A 26,721-nucleotide genomic window follows, 5' to 3' on the forward strand; every position below is an offset into this window, starting at 1 on the left:
GTGCGGTCACTGATCCATCAATGTAGAAAAGTGATGTAAAATTATTATTTTCGTAATTGGAAAAAAAAATTACATACTAACATCCAGGAAAACTCCCGATCACAGATATATGTGTATATGTGTATATGTCTGGCTTTGCATGGCCACAGTCCTCAACTGTACCTTGGTCCCGCATTCATTTCAAAGGAGCGCTACCCTGTAGCAAGATGGCGGCGCTATTGACGCATTCCGTCCAATAGACAACAATAGGCCAGGCGACATCTAGTGTATATATCTATGACTCAAACTGCTCAGGCCGCGCCTCCCCAGCGCCCGGAACTACTTTCTGACGTATTAGGGAGCCAAGGGTCATCGAACATTCGCCTGCCACATACGCCTCTGTCGCACTTGTTTGTTTTTGTCCGAAAAAGAAACAACGTTGGAAAACAGGTGGGTACGACAGCTGCAGCTTGATATTCCTGCATTTTTCTCGCGCTCCTAACTGCAATAATGACTAAAAAGTAACGGCGCGAGCTGGATAACACCGGAATGTGTCGAGTTAACGCTGAGGATGCCAGTCCGTCAAAGTAGATCTGTGACAGGATACTTTTGAATGCAAATAGCTCTTTTAATTGTGAAAGTCCACCTGCGTCGTGTTTAGCATGCGATAAAACATGCTTTGTTAGCTTTAAAGTTGCCGTGCTGTCCGCGCAAGTCACTGACAGCACTAGCATGCTAATCAGCTTGAAAAAGTTTCACAGGTTAGCCGCATGCTAACTTGACTTCGACCCACAAAATGCTCTCATTTTTGTAACACCATCTCAGATTCCATCCCTGCAGCATTTAAAACCTCGCGTACATCCAAAATGACTCGTTTAATTCGCTCTACAGGTGGGTGTGAGCATTTTTGCGGCTAATAGGCTAATTAGCATATGTGTCATTGGAGGGAACATGAGTGTACTTTTAACTCCTCTGATTATATAAATGTCTCCATGGCATCCAGAATGTGGGGATTACTATATATAAATATGACCTGAAGTGTTTAATTTGATGTTTTTAAATCGCTGCGAGAGGCTGGTTGTTTAGCTGCTCATTGTTAGCACGTTATGTGGCTTGACCTCTTCACTCTTGCATCCCTTAATAAAGGAAGATTTCTGTGATTTATTATGACACTTGTGCACATATGATGCACGTAAATGAAAGCTGCATTCAGATTGCGGTGTACAGATGGGTATAATAAGTGTTTAAGCCTCTGTAGGCAGATAAGAGTATATGTGTAAGCTAATAATCCTTAGCAAAGCTACAAGGGCTGCTGGGAAGGCATTCATTGTTTGCATTATAGAGTTGGCGCATCATGCTTTAATCTGGATATAAAAATGAATTGTCTTGTTATATTATGAATGAACGGCTAACTAAGATTTGTTTTCCACACACTAACAGGCAGATCTGGGCGAAGGCATGGCACGTCTTGTGGCTGTCTGTAGGGATGGGGAGGAGGACTATCTTTTTCTTGCACGGCAGATTCCCTTGTATATCGATGATACACTCACGGTAAGATCACTTAATTGCTTGTGTTTTGCGGTGTTTTTAAGTCTAGGGTCATTGAAGATATTTGCTTTTTTTCTTGCTCTTGTTGTGCAAGATTTTTTTGCATATACAGTGCTTTATATATATGAGCATTTGGGGTGCCAGGGTGTCCGCGGGTTCATTTAAAAATTGATAAGTCAATTATGAGAAAATGAAGGCCCTTGAAAGGTATTAAAAAGTCTTAATCAATGTTTACGAGTTCTTACATTTTATTTGAGCGTTGTCCAAAGTGTTTAACTCCAAAAAAGCATGAATATATTTAATTTCCTCCGAATATTATCAATTTCGTGCTCAATCCACTCGATTGGTTCGGGCCGGGGTGCGTCTGTCTAAGCTCCTCCGTCTGGGTGATGTGACGTAATTTGAGATAAATGCAGGAAGGTGATGTGATGCTCTTTACATGTAGCGAAATCATAGAGTGAAACAGATGGGGAAAATTTAAGTTTGCGTACTCCTGGATGGAGAAAAAGGAGTTTAAACATTGGCTGAAGCCTGTCACTGAAAACAACCATGCAATTTATTCTTTAGGCTTTGTTTCTTCTGAGCTTATCTGAGTTCTGTTGCACGGTTGTGCTCCATTTAACTACAACTGTTTATTTGCAACTGTTAATTAAGATAAAAGTTTGATACTGATTAAAACTTGAAGTGGCGATGAGGTCTTAAAATATTCTGAGAAGGTCTTTAAAAAGTCTTGAAAGGGTTTGAACTTTCCTTAAGCAGGGCTCGAAATTAACTTTTTTTACTTGGTAGCACCGGTGCTCCCAACTTCAAATATTTAGGAGCACCAAAAAAATTTTAGGAGCACCAGAAAAAATTTAGGAGCACCCACCAAAAATGAATGAGCACCGCTGCAAATTGTTTAGGGATTTAAGGGATTTATTGTATTTTAAAACGACATTAATAGGACTGACAAAAACCAGAAACGACTATCTAACTAATGCTGCAAAGACATTGATATTTGTGTGCAATAATTCCAAAATGAATGTCTAATAATTAGGCCATAGAATATTAATGATGATAAAAAATGACAATAATAGTAACAATGAATTCCATTTCTCATTATGATACTGCCTTGAATGTGCGTGAATGTAGGTTATCTGCTATAAAAAGTCTGTTTATCACTCTTTAAAAGTTTTGGTTTCAGTTTGTGTCAATTTAAAGGTTCAGTCTGAGCTGATCTTCATTTTTCTGTGTTAGTGGAAAGCAGGCGAGTCAGCCGACCCAATTTATGAGCAGGCAGAGCAGGATTCTTGCGCTAACCATCGGCGCAATACCGGTCTTTGTTATGAGCCGCAGTTTCAGTGTAAACTTAGTAAAGGCGAGCTTCTTTGGCGATGATATGTACAGTATTAGATTTGACTTTTAGCGGACATTTGTGCTGAACACACAGTGAATGCAACGCATGGAGATTCGGGCACCTTCTCCAAGAAGCGCGTACTCGATTGATCTCAGCTGGCGGATCATTATTCACCACGTGACGTGTCATGATTCGCTTTAACTTTAGGTGGGGTTTGCAAACCTGCGTGCTTTAAGTTTTTACTCTTCAGCCGTTTGCATTTCCCGTGGTCATAAAAGCTCCTTCCCTGTCATCTGACAGCGGAATACCTTGAGTGAATGACAGCTGATATGAACCAATATAGCGGCATGAAAAAGAGCAATTCAGCACGTTTTTACAAAAAATCAAAACAGGTCGCACTACAACCATTATCTGCAGTCGCACTAATGCGCCCAAATATATTATGAGGTCGCATAGATTAATTTTCGGGCGCATATGTGACCAAAATGGTCGCAATTTCGAGCCCTGTTAAGGATTCCTGCATATACCCTGAGTGCAACGGTTCAATCTACTCACGGTTAGTTATGTATCACAGTTTTAGGGTCATGGTTCCGGTACGGTATGGATTGTTTTATGCTTTAAAAAAATGCCTACAGAACAATAAACATATTTATAGGGTAACAAACACCTGACAATGCAACAGCTTAAAAGTAGGGCATTTTGCAAAATATATGTTCAAATAAAATGTTTAAGTAAATAAGCTTAAATTTCTCCTTTTTTGTATTTTACATCTCGACTCAACTGTCTCAACCAACTATGCAGTTAATAATTATGTCAACACGTCCTAACATTTGAGCACTTTTAAAGTATTGATAACTTCTGTTTACATTAGGATTGCATTACCAAAGGAGCAACACATTTCTATTTATGATTTCTATGTGATTGTATTATGATTCCAGAGGGCTCCGTTTCACTTGGCACCATCATAGGCCCTCTTTACACTAATACATTTTAGTTTTAAAACAGCGATTTAGAATGAAAACGATCCGCATCCACACTGGTGTTTCACCCAGTGTTTCTGAACAGCTCTGCGTCTACATTACACCGCTGAAAATGACCACACACACACACTCTGGCATACACTGCCCATATGAGAGCTGTGTGCGCGTCAGACTGTTCATCAAGGATCTACCGCTGGATCTAATCTCACTTTTATTTGTTAAACATGATATTTAAAGGGGTGGTCCAGAATGTTATTTTTAAGGCTTGGTTGTGTTAATAAGATGCAAAGCAATGTGTGCTCATGTTTAACTTGAAGGAAATCGTGTTATTTTTTCATAAATCTCACTTTGATTATACACAGCTACTCAGCTAACATGAAAACGACTGTCATATTTCCTAGTTCCTCTAAAAGGCCCACCCTCAAGTGACTCTGATTGGTCATCATCATAATATGCTGTGATACGCCGATCGGCTTCACGTCACGCCCTGACAAGCACGCGCGTTTTGTGTAAACAGTCAGTCAGTCAGTCAGTCAGTCAACACGTGTCTGTAACGAGTGAAAATGGGATGCGGCTCCTTTAACTGTTTCTGTGCCTTTTAGTGTGTTTATGCGTGTATACGATGAAGCATCTGTAACACGAGAAGCGCATGTGCGCGGGAGAGATTTTTATTGTTCTTTTTCTCTCATGCTCGGATTAAGTTATTTTCTGTGGTGACAGAATAAAGCACAAGATGTGAGATGAGACCTTTGTGAGCCTGGATTGATTTGTTTTTGATGTTACACTCCAGTTGGGAAATCATTGCTGTATTTTTTTAAATCAACGCGTTACAGGACGTCTTTCATGCATATGCGGAATATGCCTGTGTAAGTAACATGAATCGTTCACATATCTTTTGCGACTTTATTGTCCGAGTTGTAAAACGCATAGCATAGCTGCCTATAGAGAGAAACTCTGCCGTCTCACACAGAGAGACGCAGGTGCTGGCCAAGAGTGCGTGTATGTGTATGTGTGTGTGTGCCCGTTTACAGCCGTTTGATAAATATGGATTTGTAACGTTAGCTAAGTCGTTAGCGGTTACCATAATTTCCCGTTGTTTACATCTTTGCTACAACACACCGTTAAAGTTAGACACTGTACATGTCATGATCAATTTTAACAAATAAAAACACTTACAGGTCATGACTCAGAGTTCACAGCGTCTCCTTGCTCCATCTTTGAGGAGATTTTAACTGAATCCAGCACTGAACTGGGAGAGATTCTGGAAGCTGTGTTTTGTCAAATCATGCTTGCTATGTATTTTATAGTTCTCTGGAACATAATTAATATTGAACTGTAAGCATTTCTGTGTTTGGGTCGTGTCATTTGGAAGCCCAACAACAGAAACAGAACAGCTCTGTGGAAACAGCAGGATGGCATTTCTCTCTCTGCAGTAACGTTACAGCGCCTCTGGCCACGGCCTTTACCTGCGCAGTGTGGGATGCGCAATAACGAACTTTTGTGATCTCACAGGGGGCGGAAGTATTTTTTGTAGTCCCCAAAATTCGTTAATTGTAGGCGTTGCTAAGCTAACTCTGTACAAATCAAGGTCTCCCTTTGCATTAAACTTTGAATATTTTACATTCAGAGATGCTGTTTATGTTCACACAGCTACATTACACATCAACTGAAGTTTAAAATATAATATCGTAGTGGACCACCCCTTTAACTCATCTTGTTGTTTAAATCGAACCACAAATTCCCTGACTTTGGTCTTTTGAATCTATTACTTGTTCTTTGTATTGTGTTTTGGCTGAACGCAACGATAAGTTAGGTTAATATATTAATTAATGTAACCGCGTACACTGATGATGCACCAGTTGACTGATTGCTTGCCTTCATTTCCTATATTGTACGTTATACTTTTATAATGACCATTGTTGACTATTAAAACTGATAATCGGCAAAAGAGCGGGTATGTTATGTATTCTCAAAGAGAATGAAAGGAGGCAGTGATGTTATAGGCTGTTTTTTTTTAATAAATATGCATACAGTGAAGATGACGCTCGTATAAATATTCAGCTGCATGACGCCTCAACATGTTTGGTGTCTGTTAAATTAATATCATAATGTAAATTGCCATTTTCTTATCATGTTTTCATTTGATTATAGAGAAAGTGAAACCGTGCAGCCAAGGTGATGTAAATGAGGTTACACAGGGCTCGAAATTGCGACCATTTTGGTTGCATATGCGCCCGAAATTTTATCTATGCGACCTTAAAATATAATTGGGAGCATTTCTGCGAGTGCTTAAAATTGTTGTGTGCGACCAGTTTTTACTGCAAAATGTTCACCACATGCGCAGATTCGGGAGACATTCACGCAGAATGCATCTCTAAGCTCTTTGTCTGCACTTGGAACGTGAAACGCAGCGCTCAGGAATGGTTTAAAACAGTTGTCTTGCTGCAGTTAACAAATCCAAGTCCGTAATGCTTGCCCTGCCTTCGCGCTCTTCTTATTGGGCCATCACTGCTCTAGCACTGAACACGAATGATTGGTTAATATCAGCTGTCAATCACTCAGTCAGCGCCTTCTGGCTTTGGATGACAGGGAGAGCTACTACCGCGCGCGAAAAACTAAAGCGCTGAATATGAGAATGAAGATAACGCGGACAGATTTAGTTTGAGAAACCATGGCATCCAAAGTTATAAATAATGACACATCTTACTATTGATCATGTGCTGAATGTTAAACCACCATCTACACTTTTCCAAAAGTAGAAGACTTCCGTTGGCTTCAAGCCCGCTATGAAAAGTCTGTGGGATGGAGTTTTCAGGTAACTGTTTGCCACATCTAGCACGACAGCTTCTGTTTAATCCTTCATATAATCTCCAGATGCTGTCCGCTGTGCAAGGGGCAGCTATATGTCAAATTTAACACCACGTACACCATCACAAACGGGCTTGCACTGAGTAAACTGTTATCGCTACTCATGAAAAGACCTGTATTTCTATTAACATGACGTATGCATATAATAAGGTACAGTAAATGTCAAAAGCATCAGTGCAATATCAGACAGCACTTGTGACAACAGCACAGTTATACCGTTAACAGATTTATGTCAAGCAGTGCGTGCAGGGCCGGTGAGCGCTCCGTGTATGCTTTGGTCACACACTTATGTTATAAAAATCTATTTTCTTGTGATAACGAGATTTCGTTGAGACATATTTTCCTTACGCTTGCATATATATATTAATTTTTTTTCTTGTTAGTTTGATTAGTGTTGATTTCAAATACAATAAATCTGTTTGTATCAAACTTGTAGTAACGGTGCTCATAATTGGTGGGTGCGACTAAATTTTGGCTGATGCGCCTAAATTTTTTAAGTTAGGAGCACCGGTGCTACCAAGCAGGTTAATTTCGAGCCCTGTTACAGACTAAACTGTTCCCTTTGAAGATTTACCCGACGTGTCCTCAGGAGTTAGTTTTCCATATCAAACTTGCGAAGTCTAAAGAGGATACAAGACTGAACTGTGTTTAGACTACTAATATTGAAGAAAAAGCATCAATCAAAATTGGTGAATGTCTGCAGCCCTGCCTTCGTTTTTTTAGATGTATTTGTTTTCCCTCATCCACACTGAGACGGAGCAGCAGCGTTTAAAAATGAAACAGTCTCTTCAGAGTTTCCAAAATGCTCCGTTTTCGGTGCTCGAAAACTTTGGCGGATAAGGATGGATTGCGTAACTGTAGCAAAATTTATACGTTTTAAAACCTAAATGTATTAAGTGTAAACGGGGCCATAGAGAATGAAACTTAAGCAAAGAGAGCATTCGGCTCTTCTCTTTTAATTCAGTGGGAACAGTCAGTTAATAAGGTCAGTCGATCTTATTAACAGACAGCGGGTAAACGGAGTGAATAGCATGAGCGATCAGATGCGGAATAGCACCCAGAAGGAGCTGGACTAAGGCCTCGTTTACACTAATGCGTTTTAGTTTGAAAACGCATAAGTTTTGCTACGGTTACGCCATCCGTCCACACTACGCCGGAGTTCTCGAGCGCTGAAAACGGAGCGTTTCGAAAACGCTGAAGAGGCCGTTTTCATTCTGAAACGCTGCTGCTCCGTCTCAGTGTGGATGGGGAAAGACGGAGACATCTGAAAACGGAGGCGGGGCTGCAGACATTCGCCTCTCTGATTGGGGCTTTTCCTCAATATTAAGTAGCCTAACACACACAGTTCAGTCCTGCATCTTCTCTGTGTAAGTTCAGACTTCGCAAGTTTGATCAAGGCTGCATCTCTTCTTCTCAGTTTGATATGGAAAACATACTGAGGACACGGGTAAATCTTCAAAGGGAACAGTGTACTTTATAACTTCATTCACATCACCCTGGCTACGTTGTTTCACTTTCTCAACAATAAAATGTAAACTTAATATAAGAGGAACTGCCTATTTTCATTTTAATATTAGCAACTTAACAGACAGCAGAAATGTTGAGGCGTCCTGCTGCATATATGAGCGTCATCTTCACTGTGTGGATATTTATAACAAAACGGAGCCTATAACAACTGCCTCCTTTCAATTTCAGTGAAAATACGAAACATACCCTCTTTTGCTGAATATCAGATGCTTGATGAGAAGTCCGACTAGCACAGCTCTCATCTGGGTAGATGGGCTGCAGCCCTTGCCAAAGTGTGTGTGTGTGGTCACGTGATGTGCGTTTTCAGCGTTTTGGTGTGGACTGAGAGCAGTTCAGAAACGCTGGGTAAAACGCGAGTGTGGACGCGGATCGTTTTCATTCTAAAACGCCGTTTTCAAACTAAAACGCACTAGTGTAAACGGGGCCTAAGGTAACAGACTTGTTGTATGTCCACATCCGTATTGGACGCTTCTAGGTCTGGACAGGGACCTCGATCCGCCTGTTAGTGCCCACTAATCTAGGTTATCTTTGCAACAGTATTCATCTGTTATTGCCCACTGATCTAGGCTATCTTTAAAACAGCATTCGTTATGTTTTTGTCTGTCTGGATTTATATCGAGTGTGTAAAACACTGACAGGAATGCTCTGTGATTTGGCCTCACCTGCATATTTGCACTATATCTCCTGCACTTGCCATGCTTAAACACACAAACTCCACACACACTGACATGTGAAAAAACGTGATGTCAACAACAGATTTACATACTTAAAGGTCATTTGGACGGGTCTTCGCACGTGCAATGGATGGGAAAGTTAATCGGAAGCATACAAAGATGGGACTGCTTTGTTTACACGACTCTTAAACAATATTGTAATTTCCATTTTAAGCACAATTTTAACACGTACACAGACGTTTTACATCTTTCCAAAAGAAAACAATTAGATCTTTATCAAAGACCTGTAATGTCTCAAAAACAGACATGTGGCTAAAAAAACCCATAAAAATCAACTGGTAAAGGTGTAATAAATTCTCTAGAACAGACCTATGCATGTGTGCAACATATAAGTGCGTGTACTTTTGTATGTGTCCAGATTATAATTTTTTTTGCCATGCATAGGTAATAAACCTCTTTATGACGCTGTTGTGAAATAAGCCGTGTTTGCATGAAGTAGTTTGTTTTTTTGCATGAAGTCACAGGGCTTGTGCACATATTGGGAATGCATGCGTGTGCATATTCCAGGTGCACCCAGATGAAAACATTTCTACTTTCAGAATGCTGCAAGCGCATTGCCAGTCACATAACAAGAATTGAGTGACCGGCTTCATAATTTGTGTAGAACATACACATTTAGGTAGACTAATTACCTCAGACAAACACAGGGCACCCAAACACCCAGTGCTATTTTTAATTTTCTCCATAAATAAAACTTGTATCATAGCTGCTCTTTTCAACTGGTTTGGAATGTATCATTTGTTGCCTTTGGTCTGGACCAAATGAACCAAACCACAGATGTGAAAGCACCCCAAATGTATTATCTTTCTGTTTCTAAAGATGTTTGGTAACCTAATTATTATTTTTTTCATAAATATAGCTGTTTAATTAAATCTGCTTTGTTCAAATGCACCAAATTATAGTCCCTATATTCACTGAGAAAGGGTTGAAAATATTCATTACTAACTGTATTCATTTGACTGAGCACTGTATATAGAACCATAAAATCAGGGTTAAAGGTTTGCCTAATTCACTACAAATAAAGCATAGTTCTTGTATGTTCCCCTGTTTTTACTTGGCAAACTGAAGTCACGGTTTTATATTGAATGTGCTTTATTTTGATGATGTACACTAGAGTTTGTGGATTTTATTTTGTAGATGGTGATGGAGTTTCCTGACAGTGTTCTGGACTTTGACAGCTACCAGATCAGCAGTTCACAGATGAAGCAGTTTATTGAGGTAAATTATGGCATTTTATCATTTAAAATGAATCGTACAAAGTCTGCCAAGAATTGGGTCATATTTAACCCTAAAACCGAAAAGAAAAAAAAATTATATTTAAGAATAGAGAATAGTCTGATTATTTATTTATTTATTTTTGCATTATTGCAGATAATATCGGGTAATGCTGTCATAAAAACATATAATTCTTGGTATTTTAATGTGATAATGCTATCATTATATAATGCTGGAATATGTCACAAAATCTATTTCCAATTCACTAGTCTATTCCTCATATAGCCTTTTTCTCCTAATCATTTTTAATTCACTATGTAAATATGAAAAGGGGGTGGCGTGGGGGCTCAATGGTTAGCACTGTTGCCTCACAGTAAGAAGGTCGCTGGAATTGGGTAGGCTAAATTGGCCGTAGTGTATGAGTGTGTGTGAATGAGTGTTTCACTGGGTTGCAGCTGGAGTAAAATATATGCTTGAATAGTTCACGGTTCATTCCACTGTGGTGAACCCTGATGTATAAGGGACAAAGCCGAAGGAAAATGAATGAATATGAAAAAGACATTGCACAGTTGTGGTTTTCTCTACCTGTTTTTAATCAAATCTCACACAGCTTTTTCCACAATTTTCACCATTGCATTTTTGTAATTCTTCCCTTTTTTAAATATTTTTAAAGCTGATGAATACAGCATATTTTTGGATCCATAAGTGTTTCAGTTAGTCATAGAGAAGATTAAAGCAACATACAAACATGTAACAGAGTGTTAGTAGTTTTAACTGTTGATCATCAGTTGGCAGCATTAACCCTTTAGATCAGTGGTCACCAAGCTTGTTCCAGGAGGGCCAGTGTTCTGCAGATTTTAGTTCCAACCCTTATCAAACACCTGAACAAGCTAATTAAGGTCTTACTAGGTGTACTTGAAACATCCAGGCAGGTGTGTTGAGGCAAGTTGGAGCTAAATCCTGCAGGGACACCGGCCCTCCAGGACCGAGCTTGGTGACCCCTGCTTTAGATTGACCTGTGCAAAATAGTTTCGGGCTTTTATATGGAGCTCTATGGAGTAAATCAGCAGATTATAGTGTGTTTTTAAATATTTTTACTATGTTATGAGTAGGCCCACACAGATCTGCATGCTCAGAATTCTGCAGATTTTCCACAGATTTTCCAGAAACTTTTAGCCTATCATTAATTCTGTTTATTTACTTGAGTAAATATGTGTAAATCTATATTTATTCAGTTTTGAAAATATTTACAGTAATATTATTGAATACTATGAAAATATTCATATGATTTATTTACAATGCAGTTTGTAAAGTAATATTTTCTGTCTTTTAGTTGATATGTTATATGAGAGACTTGCTTTGTTTACCAAGGAAAGTGGACATAAAGAACACTTTCTGAACACTGGAGGATTCTTGGAGTGAACCTATAAGAAAGTGCATTGGCAGTTGTTGTGTACAGTTTAACCACAGCTACTCTCAAAGCATCATGGGGCATAGCAATAAAGTAGATTTGGAGAGAGTTTTTATTTTTCAATTTTTTTAATTCATTAATTAATTTTTTTTTAAGTTTCCATCTTGACTGTACCTGCTGTGTTTTGTTCTCCAGCATCACAGCATGCTAAAGCAGCAGGACCTGAACATGGCGTTGATGGTGATGTCACGCGAAGTGTTCAACGCTCTGTCTCAGTCGGTGCCGTGTGTGGGCTGTCGGCGCAGCGTGGAGCGGCTCTTCTCTCAGCTCACAGACTCTGGCTATTTTGCGCTGGAACCGCTCACTGTGGGATCATCTGGAGTGCTTTCAGTCACACGCGCATGCATCACAGACCCCAGGAAGCTCTACACACTCTTTTATGTTCATGGGTAAGTGGTACAGACTCTGTTTAGGGTCCAGATGAAGTTAATCTAAAATCATTATTTAGAAAAACTTGTATTTTATCAATGCAAATTATTTAAAGGGATAGTAAAAGGGATAATTTTTTTTCTATTATACCAAAAAAAAAGTCAAAGGCTCAAAATCATACAATTTTTAAGTGCATGAAAACTTTTTTTGCCTGCAGTGCCTTTCCTTCAAGAAATTATTTTAAGCTATTATTCATCATCATGTCCTCACTGGGCAATAAAATGCTATTATTCATAGTCAAAGCCTCATTGTCCAATCAAATTCCAGCCTTATCTGTGTCATCAATGTGTTTTGTTATGGATGTTTTTTTCCCTCCTTTTATAGGTCAAAGTTGAACAACGTAATTGATTCCATTCCCAAGAGTAAAAAGAACAAGCGCTGTCAGCTGCACTCGTTAGACACACACAAACCAAAGCCTTTAGGGTGAGTACTGAACTTTTTTCTTTTTTTTAACACGCAAGATGTTGGTTACTTTGTTGACAGTATGTTTGAACTAGAGCTGCACGATTCTGGATTAAATGAGAATCGCGATTTTTTTTATTTTTATTTTTTTTGCTTAAAATAAAGATCACGATTTTCTCATGATTCTGTATATGTAAAATAAAGGTTTGGTAAAAACAAACATATGGCACAACATCGATAATAATTAGGGATACACCGAATATTCGGCAACCGAAATTATTCGGCCGAAATGGCCAAAAAAAAACCTTTCGGTGTTTGGCTAAATAAGTAAAAAAGCCGAATAAATTTTGCCGAATAATGACGTTTTTAATGACCCGCGTAGATTGAGAGGCGCGCGCTTTATGCAGCAAACATGTCAGCAGTGTGGAAGCACTTTAAAGTGTCAGAGAAAGAGGCAAAAACGGCCGTTTGCAGACACTGTTCTGCTGAATTGTCCAGAGGAACGTTCTCTCTCTTCTCGCCCCCTTTGAGCAGATAACAAAAGAGATAAGCTCATCGGTGGCAGACGTCATACATTTACTTTGCAGCACTAAAGCGTCTTTTAAACAATTAGGCTGAAACAGACCACGGAGTGAAAACAGCTGAAAGTGCGCTCTTTTCTAAAAGTCAGCGCACGATTTAGTCAGGCGGACTCAGAACTCCTGTACTTCATCGCGACTGTGCTTGATCCACGATATAAAGATCATTGATTGGATATGGGGAAAAAGCAGCGCACACGAGAAATGATCCAGGCCGAGTTAGACTTGGGAAAGCCGCTAGGTGTTGGAGACGGTCAGGTGATGCACAGCGCAGGAGATGAAAACAGCGCAGAGAGTAAACGGGCTCGTACTACAGATGAGCCGCGCACCGATAGCCGACAGCGAGAGACTGTTTAGTGCTGCATCTCATGTCATCGATGAGAAAAGGAACCGACTTTCATGCGAGACAGCAGAAAAGCTACTTTTTATAAAGAAGAACCTGCCACTTTTCCTGAAGAAGTAGGCTAAGTAGGCTTATGTCTAGGATAGTTATTCATTTGTTGTCATCCACATTTTTTGCACTATTCAATGCACATTTGTTGTTGTAGACATACAGTTACATTCGTTCAGCAGTCAGTTATAGGCCTAACATCGGCTATTCAAGAAGGGGGGCTTCAAAGATGGCCAAATAAAAATATTTTTTTATTTTACAAATTTATTTATTTTAAGTTATATTGTGCTTTGTTTGTATATTATCTGCTGGAATGTTAAAAAAGTGTTCAGTGTTAAATATCTTTGAAATAGTTTTTTTGTTATTTGATTTATTTCTCTGAAAAGCAACACAAAATTGTAAAAAGCTAATTTTTTCTATTTAATTATTGTAATGTTGAAAAAATTGGCAAACTAAATGGAAAAAAACGCAAAACACCGCGTTCGGTATTCGGCCTTCGGCCAAGCAATTCATTATTATTCGGCTTCGGCCAAGAATTTAATTTCGGTGCATCCCTAATAATAATATTATGTGTATTATGTGAACTGGTTTCTACAAATAATTCTATTCTACTTATAATAATTCTAATGTTGAATTATTATGTTTGAGATATATGCTTGCAATCTGTCATATTAGACAATTTAATTCACTGGTAAAATCAGACATTTGCCATTATCAGATTATATTCAACAATATATAAGCAAGAGTAGTTATACTGACACTGTAAACATTTATTTTCATGCACAACTGTGGGTTCACTATAAAAGAAAAACATATCAAATGCTTGCCGTAATCATAACTCTAAAATGCGATACGATCATTTAAATAAAGTGCACACTTTTGGTTTCATTTTGACTGCTAAGTGCTTGTTCATACTTTGCTTCATACTCCCAAACGATCACTCTGTGCCACAAACTGAAAATTATTCACAACTGTATTACCTGTTACTCGCAACATATGCAGGTTCTGTTCACTAAAGTAGAGCGCGCGCCCTCTCTGTGATAACAGCTCACGGTCAGCAGCTCACGTCACGTGTGATTTCCCGATCGCGAAAACATTTTTATATGAAGACAAAAATGACATTTGTAGGTGAATTATACCTTATAAATACAGTATGTGACTCATTCAACATCATATGGAGGTGTCAATGTCACTGAGCAACCTATGTGAAACAATGAAAAGACTCGTGCAGCCGCCTTTTCTTCTCTCCTGAACTTGAAAATATGATTTACAGAATCGTAGAAATGCTGGATTAAGATCGTCTAGGGGGTCGAATCGAGATAGCTATCTTTTAACGATTAATTGTGCAGCTCTAGTTTGAACAATGACCATGTAATGAGCATATGTGTCTGTGGTTGTGCAGGGGCAGCTGGATGGATGTGTGGGAACTGATGTCACAGGACTGTCGTGATGAAGTGGTTTTGATTGACAGCTCATCTCTGTTGGAGACTCTGGAGACGTACCTGCGTAAACACCGGTAAGAGATCCACACTGTCTTTTAAAAGTACCAAAAATGGGAATTTGGTTAGTGATGTACTGGTGTAGATTTGTCATGGCTGATTCCAATAGATGAGCTTTATAAAGCAAATTGGTTGATTCTGACACTGATTTCACACAAAGTAAAATGTGACTGCATATTGTGCAAGCTGTTAGGTTGTTGCTTGATCACAGGCTGACCCGTCATACAATGCAAACAGAGATGTGATATGCATTAGATTGGGGAGGCAGTGATTTTAAAGAGACAGTTCACACAGACATTAAAATTAGAATCATTTATTTACCCCAGGGGTGTCCAAACTCGGTCCTGGAGAGCCGGTGTCCTGGAAAGTTTATCTCCAACTTGCTTTAACACACCTGCCTGGAAGTTTCTAGTATCTAGTTAGAGCTTGATTAGCTGGTTCAGGTGTGTTTCATTAGGGTTGGAGCTAAATTCTCCAGGACACTGGCCCTCCAGGACAGAGTTTGGACATCCCTGATTTACCTTATACTTGTTTCAATGCGGTTTGGGTTTTATTTTTCTGTTGAATGCAAAGGTGTACAATCATCCCTTGTTAATCGCGGAAGTTACATTTCAAAAATAACTCCCGATAGGCGAAATCCAAAAAGTAGTCCGTTTTATTTTTTTATGTTTAAGGCCGTAAAGCCCCTCACTACAAATTTTGTACACTTTTTCTCAGACAGACATTAACATTTTTCCTGCAGTCACCGGTCCACTTAGCCTGTAATGCATTTCAGGTTTGCAGAAGTGTAGACAGTGCCCTCTTGTGGATTTGTCACCTGAAATGTGCAACAAAACGTACCGTATTAAACACGTTTCAGGTTTGCAGAAGTGTAGGCAGTACCCTTTAGTGGATTTCTCATCTGAAACCATAGACTGTAAAATATATGGACGTAGTATCCGTGACGTCACCCATAGGTTTCTGAAGAGCACAAAAGAAGCCACAGGTAAGCGCGGCCAACCATCGCCATTTTGTTTGCGCGTCATTGCACCCACTGCGGGATACCAAACAAGGGAAAAGAGGCGGAGAGTGAGCGGAGCTACAGACTCCTGCTGGCAGTTTGCTTGGACCTGGCTTAGACAAAATTTACTTTGGGAGAACGCTTAATACTTTATCACCTGCGACTCGTTTGTGTTCTGAACACTTGTGCTTGGCTGTACACTACATCAATAAAGTGTTTAGTCTTTTAAAAACACTGCTGTAATACATTAAGCCACTAAGTATTGTTCTTATGACGTTTTCCTACTGGAGGAAAACGCGAATTACTTCCAAACACTTCAGATATAGTCTGTTAGTTACTGTAAGACTATTGATGAAATCCAGCATAAAACTGTATGACAACGCTTCAGATGACTGATCTAGAGCCTACAGCTAATCAATCTGACAGATTCTGCAGTGCATTAAAGGTCTAAAGAACATTATAGATGATAAATGATCTTAAATAAAACAAATACATGTATAGAGATGGTATATAAGTATATAACTTTACTCACATGGGGAACGGAGGCCACTTGAATGGTTTGTGAGCACAATTAAGTGAAATAATCCCAAAAGGCAACTGACTGTTTAAAGCCACACAAAACAAAAATATGATGAAGATGCCGAGTTCAGTGGCTAATCTGCCAGAGTCAGCTGAGGTGAAGTGATGGCGACAGCGAGACCTAGCTGTCAATCAAGTGGCCACGCCCTTAATTATGCTAACTTAATAAAACCTAATAAAAAGGAAACGGATGAGTTAAAAAAAATTCACCCCCCTCACAGTTGTCATTAAGCGTTCTTTGTAGCAGGCTGTAAACACCTTTTTTTCTGCTGTAAAGTTGGCCATTCTAACAGTGGGCTCAATTGAAATCTCTATTATGGAGCCAGAACTAGCGGATTTTAGATGAATTGCAGTTTCAGTTACTTCCGTATTGGCCTCCCGAGGGAGAGCAGGAGGTTGCCGCTTGTCTGAAACATACAAATAGCCTGTATACTCTGTCTACATTATGACTATGGTTTAATTAATATTTAGCAATAATTTGAAAATCCTTTACTCACCAAGATACGGCTACATGTTTTTGTGGAGGAACATTATTGAATCCACTGTAGACAGCTTTAGCCCAGTCCTGCACTCACTGAGCAGCACTAAACACCCTTTCATTGCTGCTGCTACTGGCCAATTGCGCTATATAAATGCACATTACGTTACATCTCAAATTTTATTTTTCTATCTGATTTTCATTTCTTGCTTTGTCTTCGAATATTTATTTATTTGAGTTTTTGCATTATCAATTTAAAGCAGGACATTACCCTTCCCCTACCACAACCACGACAATGAAAGGAAAAAAAGGATATAAATTCACACAGTTGACAGTGAGGGAGCAAGGTTTCCCCTATTTGTTCAGTTCATATGTTAACATTTAACATTAGAGGCTTGGCTACATCCAAAGAAATAGAAAATGTACAAAAGAGGTACATCTTAATAAAAAACTACAACAAAAACGCTCATGTAATCTCGAGTCACAAAACCTTCCAGATATGTCAGGGATGTATGCCAGTGAGGGAAGACATTCTCATATTTGTTTAGTCCATATGTTATTATTTGACATGAAGGGCTTGGTTACATCCAAAGAAAATAATAAATAAATGTATAAATCACATCTATACATACACTTATATTAACAAATAAAACTAAATATTAGCGCTGCACGATTCTGCCTAAAATGAGAATCCTGACTTTTTTTTTTGCTTAAAATAAAGATCATGATTTTCTCATGATTCTATATATGTAAAATAAAGGTAAGGTAAAAACAAACATATGGCACAACATCGATTTTGTGTAGGTCTACTGGTTTCTACAAATAATTCTATTCTACTTCTAATAATTCTGATGTTGAATTATTATGTTTGAGATATTTGCTTGCAATCTGTCATATTAGACAAATTTATTCACTGGTAAAATCAGACATTTGCCATTATCAGATTATATTCAACAATTTATAAGCTAGAGTAGTTATATTGACACTGTAAACATTTATTTTCATGCACAACTGTGGGTTCACTATAAAAGAAAACACATATCAAATGCTTGTCGTAATCATAACTCTAAAATGCGATATGATCATTTAAATGAAGTGCACACTTTTGGTTTTATTTTGACTGCTAAGTGCTGTTCATACTTCGCGCGCGGCTCCCAAACGATCACTCTGTGCCCCAAACTGAAAATTATTTACAATTTTATTACCTGTTACTTGCAACATATGCAGGTTCTGTTCACTAAAGTAGACGCGTGCGTCTATCATTAAGAAGAGCCCCCTCTGTGATAACAGCTCACGCTCAGCAGCTCACGTCATGTGTGATTTCCCGATCGCGAAAACATCATTATATGAAGACAAAAATGACATTTGTAGGTGAATTATAGCTTATAAATACAGGATGTGACTCATTCAACATCATTTGGAGGTGTCAATGTCACTGAGCAATGTGTGTGAAACAATAAAAAGACTCGTGCAGCCGCCTTTTCTTCTCTCCTGAACTTGAAAATATGATTGGCAGAATCGTAGAAATGCTGGATTTAGATCGTCTTGGGGGTTGAATCGAGATCGCTATCTTTTAACGATTAATTGTGCAGCTCTACTAAATATGGAAAAAAAAAGATATAATATGCATAACATTATATAATATAACATTTTCTTGTCATTCTCAGGTTTTGTACTGACTGTAAGAACAAGGTTTTGAGAGCGTATAACATCCTTGTGGGGGATCTGGACAGCAGTAAGGAGAAGGGTTACTGTGCGGCTCTGTATGAAGGTTTACGCTGCTGTCCTCACGAGCGCCACATCCACGTCTGCTGCGAGACGGACTTCATCGCTCACTTACTGGGCCGAGCAGAGCCAGAGTTTGCAGGGGGTTACGAGTGAGTGGTTCAGTCCATGAGGAGCTTGTTTGACTCTATTTAATGCGTGCAACGATATTTAAAATATGCCAGGGTTCCCACGCTTCTTGAAACTACTCAGACATAACTTATTTTATTATTAATCAAAGACGAAAGTAATTAGTTATTAGAAATTAGCTATGAAATTCATTCTGTTTAAAAATGTGTTAAACATTGTGTAAAACATCACTTGGGAAATATTTGAAAAATAATACTAAGTTCACAAGTAATAGTCATTAAATAAACTAAATTCAGTAGTAATTGAGGGTTTAGCTGTATACTTTCACTAAATGTGTTTTGGATCGTTTTCAGGCGTCGGGAGAAACATGCAAAAACCATCGATATCGCGCAGGAGGAGGTGTTGACTTGTTTGGGAATTCACCTGTACGAGCGGCTGCACAGGATCTGGCAGAAACTGAGAGCAGAGGAGCAGACATGGCAGATGCTCTTCTATCTGGGCATTGATGCACTGCGCAAAAGCTTTGAGGTGATGCTCTCGTCTCACATTTGTCCTGTGCGTTATTCCTAAGTGTTATTTCCATGAATGATATACATAGTCTTATATCCAGACGTTAAACTCTCGTGAAGTGCTTTGAAATGTGCATTATTATGTTTGTCGAAATCTCAACTCAAACACGAAGAGAGGGTGGGACTTGGAGTAGCTCAGCCCCTTTTAAAATACAGCCAAGAGCATCCTTTGATCACAGCTCTGCCAGTGAGAGTGGTTGAGCTCAAGCTCATCAAACAAGAAGGGCGCGGGGCATGTCAGATACTAGAAAACATTTGATTGGTCAGATTTGGTGAGAAACTGATGTATGAGGTGATGTCAACAAAACTGTTGATAGATTTAGGTGGAAGTGACATAAGCTAAATAAATACCCATCATACTTACAGACTGAAACTAACATCTAAAAAACTTTATTTTAATTTTCACTGGACCTTTAAATAAAAAAACATTATGGCCTCTTATGTTAAAAAGTACTTGGAAAGACAATTGAAGCTTTCTAAAATGTGAAATATGTTTATGTTGCTGCTTTGACACAATCTACATTTTAAAATGAGCTATGGAAAAAAAATGAATGAGATGTACTTTTATTTATGGTTGAAAACAAGATTTCTTTTGTATATTTAAATTGTAAAGCTGGAAAGTATATCAGAAATTTTAACAGTATACAAGGGTCAAAGACATATTGTTAAGTCTGTCTTAAAGTAAATTACAGGGGGGTTTTATACATATTACATACACAAAGCTCATTAATGCCAGTGAAGTGCCTACAACTAATACTGACAAAGTGCATTTTATTATCATAAAATGGGTGGATTAATGTCACTTAGAAAATATAAATATTTATGTAAACATTAGGCATGTTTATTATGAGCTGTAATTATTTATAATATAACAATGTGACTTTGCTAAATTCATTCATTCATTTTCCTTCAGCTTAGTCCCTTATTTATCAGGGGTCGCCACAGCGGATTAAACCACCAACTGTTCCAGCATATGTTTTACACTGTGGATGCCCTTCCAGCCACAACCTAGTACTGGGAAACACCCATACACACACACACACACACACACACACACACGTACGATACAGGCGATTTAGTTTATTCAATTCCCCTATAGCGCATGTGTTTGGACTCTGGGGTAAACTGGAGCACCTGGAGGAAACCTACACAAACACGGAGAGAACATGCAAACTCCACGCAGAAATGCCAAGAATGAACAAGCATGAACCAGTGACCTTTTTGCTGTGAGGCGATTGTGCTAACCACTGAGCCACAGACTTTGCTATATTGTATTTTATATTAAAATTGATTGAAAACTTATTGACAAATGGGTAAAACAGTGGTTTGAAGGACAGTGGAAATAAAAAAAAATTATAATATTTACAGTTTTATTATATTTATTGTGTTCAAGTTCAATTTATTTGTATAGCATGTTTCTACCTGCCACAAGGCTGCACAATGTGCTTTACAGAGAGAAAATAAACACATGATATGAGCATAAAAACAGTAGAAACGGCAATAGGTACATAATAGGAAATAACGTAGAGAGCATATCAATAAAAAAAGCAGATTGATTTGTTTTTGTGAGTATTGTGAGGCCAAATTTAGATTTTTGCATAGTGTTTTCTTTTCAGTGTGAATGGTTAGTTTTCTCATTGGTATATGAAAAAAATATTTTTACATTGATGTTTTAATGAGTGTCTTCTGTTAATGTTGGTTATAAATCTTTAACAATCATAATTCTTGGCTCATAAATATAAAATAATGATAATAATTATAATTAAGAAATGTGAGGAAGAAAAACAAAAAAATTCAATGCTTTTATTGTTTTGATGCTTTAATCAAAAAGAGACATAAAGAGACTGTGAATGAGTTTCATTCGGGGTTTGTGCTTTGGGAAAGTGCCATACATTATCATGCTGACTGTAAAGGTCATGTGTTGAATGTGATGCAGATGGCGGTGGAGAAAGTTCAGGGCATCAGTCGACTGGAGCAGCTCTGTGAGGAACTCTCAGAAGAGGAGCGAGCCAAGGAGCTCAAACAGGAGAAAAAGAGGCAGAAACGCAAGAACAGACGTAAAAACAAGTGTGGCTTTGAACAAGAGGTGGAAGAGGAGAAAGATAAAAGTCTTGATGAGGTAATGACTTTTAATGCACCTCTTTTCCTGTTTTCTGTCTTCTCTAATGGCACTATTACTAATGGTCTTTTGCTGCTGTAGCCCATCCACTTCAAGGTTGGATGTGTTGTGTGTTCAGAGATGCTCTTCTGCAGACCTCGGTTGTAGCGAGTGCTTATTTGAGTTACTGTTGCCTTTCTATCAGCTGAAACCAGTCTGGCCATTCTCCTCTGACCTCTGGCATCAACAAGGCATTTGCGCCCACAGAACTGCCACTCACTGGATATTTCTTCTTTTTCAGACCATTCTCTGTAAACCCTAGAGATGGTTGCGCATGAAAATCCCAGTAGATCAGCAGTTTCTGAAATACTCACACAAGCCCGTCTGGCACCAACAACCATGCCATGTTCAAAGTCACTTAAATCCCCTTTCTTCCCCATTCTGATGCTCGGTTTGAACTTCAGCAGATCGTCTTGACCATGTCTACATGCCTAAATGAGTTGCTGCCATGTGATTGGCTAATTAGAAATTTGCATTAACAACAGTTGAACAGGTGTACCTAATAAAGTGGCATAAACTAAAATCACAGTCCAGCATGCTTCATAATAAATTCCATACTTAAACATTAAATTTTTTTATATTAAACTAAAATAATGAATAGCCTCTGGAGCAAAAGTGAATTCTATTAACATTAGATATCTATTAGCATTTGAATGCTAAAAGATCTACAAGAGGACAGTATTTCAAAGTAAGATGCATTTGCAGTGAATCTAATAAGAATTGTGTTTGTGTTTGGCAGGGTTCATCAGAGTCTGTGGACAGCGGCTGTAAGTCATGTGGCAGTGGAGAAGAGTCTGCTGGCAGTGTGGAGGTCATCATCACCAGCCAGAGCTCCGCCTGCACCTGCCCCACCGCCTCCATTCTGCATTCCCCCAAAACTAAGAAAGGTAAATTGATGGTCTGTTCCCGGTTGCATAATAGTGCTTCAGAAATTTAACCAAAAGGTCTCTCTGAGTAAGGGATTTCATTAAAGGTCCCGTAAAGTGCTTTGCATTTTTTTATGCACCGATGTTTGACGTAATCTCAAACATGAAGAGAGGGCGGGGCATTAAGTAACTCCTCCCCCGTAGCTTTTTGTTTCATCACAGCTCTGCCAGCATATTACATACTAGAGAGCATTTTGATGAGATTTGATGAGACACTGAAGTACGAGGTGATGTAAATAAAAGGTTTTTGTTCTTGCAACCCAATAAAAGTTTAAATAAAGGTACCCTTAACCTTCAAACTGAGGGATTTCTTAGCTTAAGGACTTTTATGCAAAGGGCCCTGGTTTTCTATGTAGTGATGCAGATAAAGTGTAAAAGTATCTGATTAATGCGTTTGTGTCTGTTTCTCTCCAGCTCTGCTGCCTCATAGTAATGGCAGTGATTGTGGATACTGTTCCAGTATGGAGGGCAGCGAGACAGGCTCCAGAGAGGGCTCAGATGTGGCCTGCACTGAGGGCATGTGTAGCCATGACGAGACAGGTATGCGAATCAATTTTTTATTTATTTATTTTCTGATTGACAGATATTTTAAAATGCATGTTGTTTTTTTACTCATACACTAACCCCTTTCACACAGTAATACTGGTAAATATTCTGAAAATTTCCAGGAACTACTTTACTGGTAATTTCAGCAGATTCTGATGGTTTTCTTTCCATTTTCACTCAACAATTTACAACAATGACAATATTAAAAGACAAAAATGTATATAACTACTTGTAGCATGCTAAATAATGTGATTTTCAATACGTGATATGATATTTTAAAAAATGTAACAACCAACATGCATTTTGTGTCTGGGAAATCATCACCAATGCCTTTAACCCTTAAAGACCGAAACAGCCCGCGGCTATAAATAAGTATTGTTCTTAAATGTTCAATAACTTTTGATCCGCTGATCCGATCCGTACAATTCAAAGTTTGACATAAAGAAGAGAGTCTCAGCTGCTTTCAATCAAAGTGAAAATACTCTATGCAAAAAACTTTTGCATGCACAACAGCACAAAAACATGACAAAACAGTGGCACAGCAAAGACGAAGTGCTGGTCTTGCTGTTTTCAAAGGACGCAAATGACGGTGCGGCTGTTTGTCTGCAACGCAAAAGCTCAGAAGCAGCAGGGTCAACACCATATGCTGGCACATAAAACCTAAGGATGGTCCAGATTGAATCTAGATAAGTTATGTAACTATTTATAGTAGCCTATAGTAAATAATTATATCTAATTTTTTACTGAGGATTTGCACCATGTTACACATTATTTTTTTCTTATTTTTTATTTGTTCATTGTAAGTGGTGTTGTTTATGGTAACTGAAAATGTATTACTTGGAAAAAGTCAAACTTGCTTCAGTGTTCTGTTATTTTGTAAAAATCTTTCTGTTTAGTTCATTCCCAGAACTTTTGGGCAAATGGATTGTCGGTAAATAAATGCACTAGTTTTTTTTTCCACTGAACAACGCCTTAGAATAACATTGAAATAAATTGCTATAACTTGCTCAGGGAAAGGTGGATGTAGACACAATTTAATTTGGAAGTATAAAACATCATAGCGTGTATTTCTAAAGAAAGAAAAAAAAAACTTGTTGAGGTTTTGTTTGTAATAACCAGAAAATTCCACTTTTAAAAAAAAAAAAAACGTTTTTTTTTTTTTTCTTAATTCTGGAATATTTTCTGTCTGTTCATATGTTTTTGGACCAAAAAATATTTTAGACTGGACCTTTAAATGATACAGATTGAAGCTTCAGGTTCTCCTGTTTAAGATAATATATGACACTTGAGGCTGACTGCTAAAATAAAAATAAAACTGCTTTAAAAATAAAATAATATAGGCCCATTAGGTGCCCACAAAATACCTCTAGGTTTTTAAGGGTTAACAGGGTTAATCTATTTATAAATACTGTATCACCACCGCTTTTCTCTACTGATGTAGACCTGAAAAAGTCAAGAACAATCAGGAAAACAAAAACACTTTTGTTGCCACTTTGCTGCTTTCCACAAGTTGCTACTGTGCTTGTTTGCAGAGTTACGTCAGCATCCATATTAAAACTGTTACATGTTTTTGGACAAGAAAACCTGAAGGTTAATTTCTTCCAAACCATTGCAATATGTAATTCATGATATGCACATTTGTGATAATTTGATCATTGCAACAACCATGAAATACTGTGTTTTATTTAAAACTTTGCCCTAAAGTGCTGTTCACATGGGCAGGGATATTCTGTAATTTTTCCGTAAAGGCACCATTTACACATCCATTTCAAAATAGCGGCAAATTCTGACATCATTAGCCAGAAATGAGCTCTAAACGGCTGCGCTTATATTTGTAAATATGAAAGCGGTCAAGCTGTTTGTTGATGGTTTCACTTTTATTTATTTTTTTAGCATTCATACAGCTGCTTTTGTCCAAGACAACCAAAATACCAACAAAAATAAAATGGTGTCGCTAGCATCCTAAAGCTGGATTTCTACTTTCGCCTGGCGCTGCTTTGTACACCTCCGCTGACTGCGCGCGCACCTCGTGTAACGGATGAGACTTTTATACTCACCGCGTTTGGCATTGTGATATTTTTTAAAACGACAGGGGGCGGTCAAAAAAAGCTAACCTTAAAATCAGACAGACAAACAGAGAAGTAGAAAGTTTACGGAACTACGTCATATCTTTAATATCATTCAGTATTTTTAAGCTAATTATTTTTGTTTTTAGAAATTATTTTAATAATTATAAGGATTTTTATAACAATTCAAGATTTTTTCATTAAATTTGATGCATCACTTGCTTTTGTTCATATCTTGGACGGTTTTACCTATTAAAGTTTATTAAAATATTAATGACAACAGAACATGAGTTGCTCTACAAAAATATTTTTTATTATGGGAAGAATAAAAGCAAAATAAAAGAGCACACTTTCTTAAAAATACAGATGTTTTTTTTTTTTTTTTTTTTTTTTTTTTTTAGATTTAACTCGCTCCACAATTCCCACATTACTGTCTGGTTAGTTTTTGTCCTCTTCTTATGCTAAAAAGACAATAATAGTCCAACATGCCTGACCATTATCACCAATAAACCCTAGAGAAACAGGCCATCAGTAAATTGTAAACCGATAGGTTCAAATATTTCCTTCCAGTTATCAAACAAATAATTTGTTCATTAATTATAGTTTTGTAACTAATAAATTGTTTATAAATTCACAATTGTGTATATATACATCAGTGTAAAAATCTATGCATGGTGGAAAAACTTATTCTGTGATTGTGTAGCTGGCTCACTTTTGCCATGACCTCTTGTTTTTTTAAAACTCATCCTTCAGGTTTTTCCAAACCTTTTAACAAAAACTTTCTCCTTTCCTACGGCTGTTGCTATTTCTAGCCAAGAATTGATCATCTTGTTGTCTCTAAGATCAGGGATCATAAATATGTCTGTACAGTCGTACTGTTTCAGACAAAATCTCTTCAAAGAGTTTCATATGCAACTCAAATCAAACACTTATCTCGAGTCTCAAAAAATGCCGTACGCACCGCCAGCCGAAACCATGTTGTGCGCACCCAAATTGAACATCCGCAAACTCCACGATGACGTCACATTCGCCGCGCGCACCCAAAGCAATTTAGCGGACGCATCGAGTATAAATCAGGCTTAAGCCAAAACCGCTAACTGTAAATAATATTCAATTGATCTTTATTTCTATAACGTTTATACAATGTAGATTGTAGCTGTCAAAGCAGCTTAACATAGAAGTTCTAGTAAATTGAAATTGAAACTGTGTCAGCCCAGTTTTATAAATATTATTAAATTTACCAATATCGTTTACACATTTGACTTAATAACGAAAAGCCAACTCTGTGGATGGAGAAGTATTGGGAATAACTTGATGAAAAAAAGTAAGATAAATATAACACAAATATATAAATCTAAATGATAACAAATAAAGTGAACACTTAAACAGCAGCATGTAACTCCAGGTATTCTCTTTACTTTAAGCATTATATATTTGAGTGTGTGTGTGAGACCCTCTGTGAAACGAAAGACCAGTGATGTACTGACAACTAACTTAATTGTTTAATCGTTTTTTGGAAAAGACTTGGAGATGGTCAAATACGTATTTGATGTGCCACTTATCAGTATGGAGTAATGCAGCCGTCACA

The 26,721-nt window shown here is 37.9% G+C and overlaps 1 protein-coding gene and 1 long non-coding RNA gene across 5 annotated transcripts in view; both read left to right on the plus strand.

The window, feature by feature from the left end:
• The window catches only part of LOC147843792 (uncharacterized), a 1,319,745-nt gene that overhangs the window by 1,136,633 nt on the left and 156,391 nt on the right, over positions 1 to 26,721 (plus strand). The window lies entirely within an intron of this gene.
• ggnbp2 (gametogenetin binding protein 2) overlaps positions 298 to 26,721 on the plus strand; it is a 31,581-nt gene continuing 5,157 nt past the window's right edge. For 2 of the 4 annotated variants that reach the window (XM_087251922.1, XM_087251923.1), the window contains exons 1-11: positions 298 to 870; positions 1,420 to 1,530; positions 10,110 to 10,190; positions 11,794 to 12,047; positions 12,412 to 12,510; positions 14,861 to 14,974; positions 18,682 to 18,891; positions 19,222 to 19,396; positions 21,374 to 21,556; positions 22,335 to 22,482; positions 22,936 to 23,061. In XM_087251922.1, coding sequence (XP_087108048.1) covers positions 1,438 to 1,530; positions 10,110 to 10,190; positions 11,794 to 12,047; positions 12,412 to 12,510; positions 14,861 to 14,974; positions 18,682 to 18,891; positions 19,222 to 19,396; positions 21,374 to 21,556; positions 22,335 to 22,482; positions 22,936 to 23,061 — 1,483 coding nt within the window. In that variant the 5' untranslated portion in view covers positions 298 to 870; positions 1,420 to 1,437. 4 annotated transcript variants of the gene reach the window in all.

The sequence above is a fragment of the Danio rerio genome, chromosome 5 (genome assembly GCF_052040795.2).
Source record: "Danio rerio strain M-AB ecotype USA chromosome 5, GRCz13ab, whole genome shotgun sequence".
NCBI classification, from domain to species: Eukaryota; Metazoa; Chordata; class Actinopteri; order Cypriniformes; family Danionidae; genus Danio; species Danio rerio.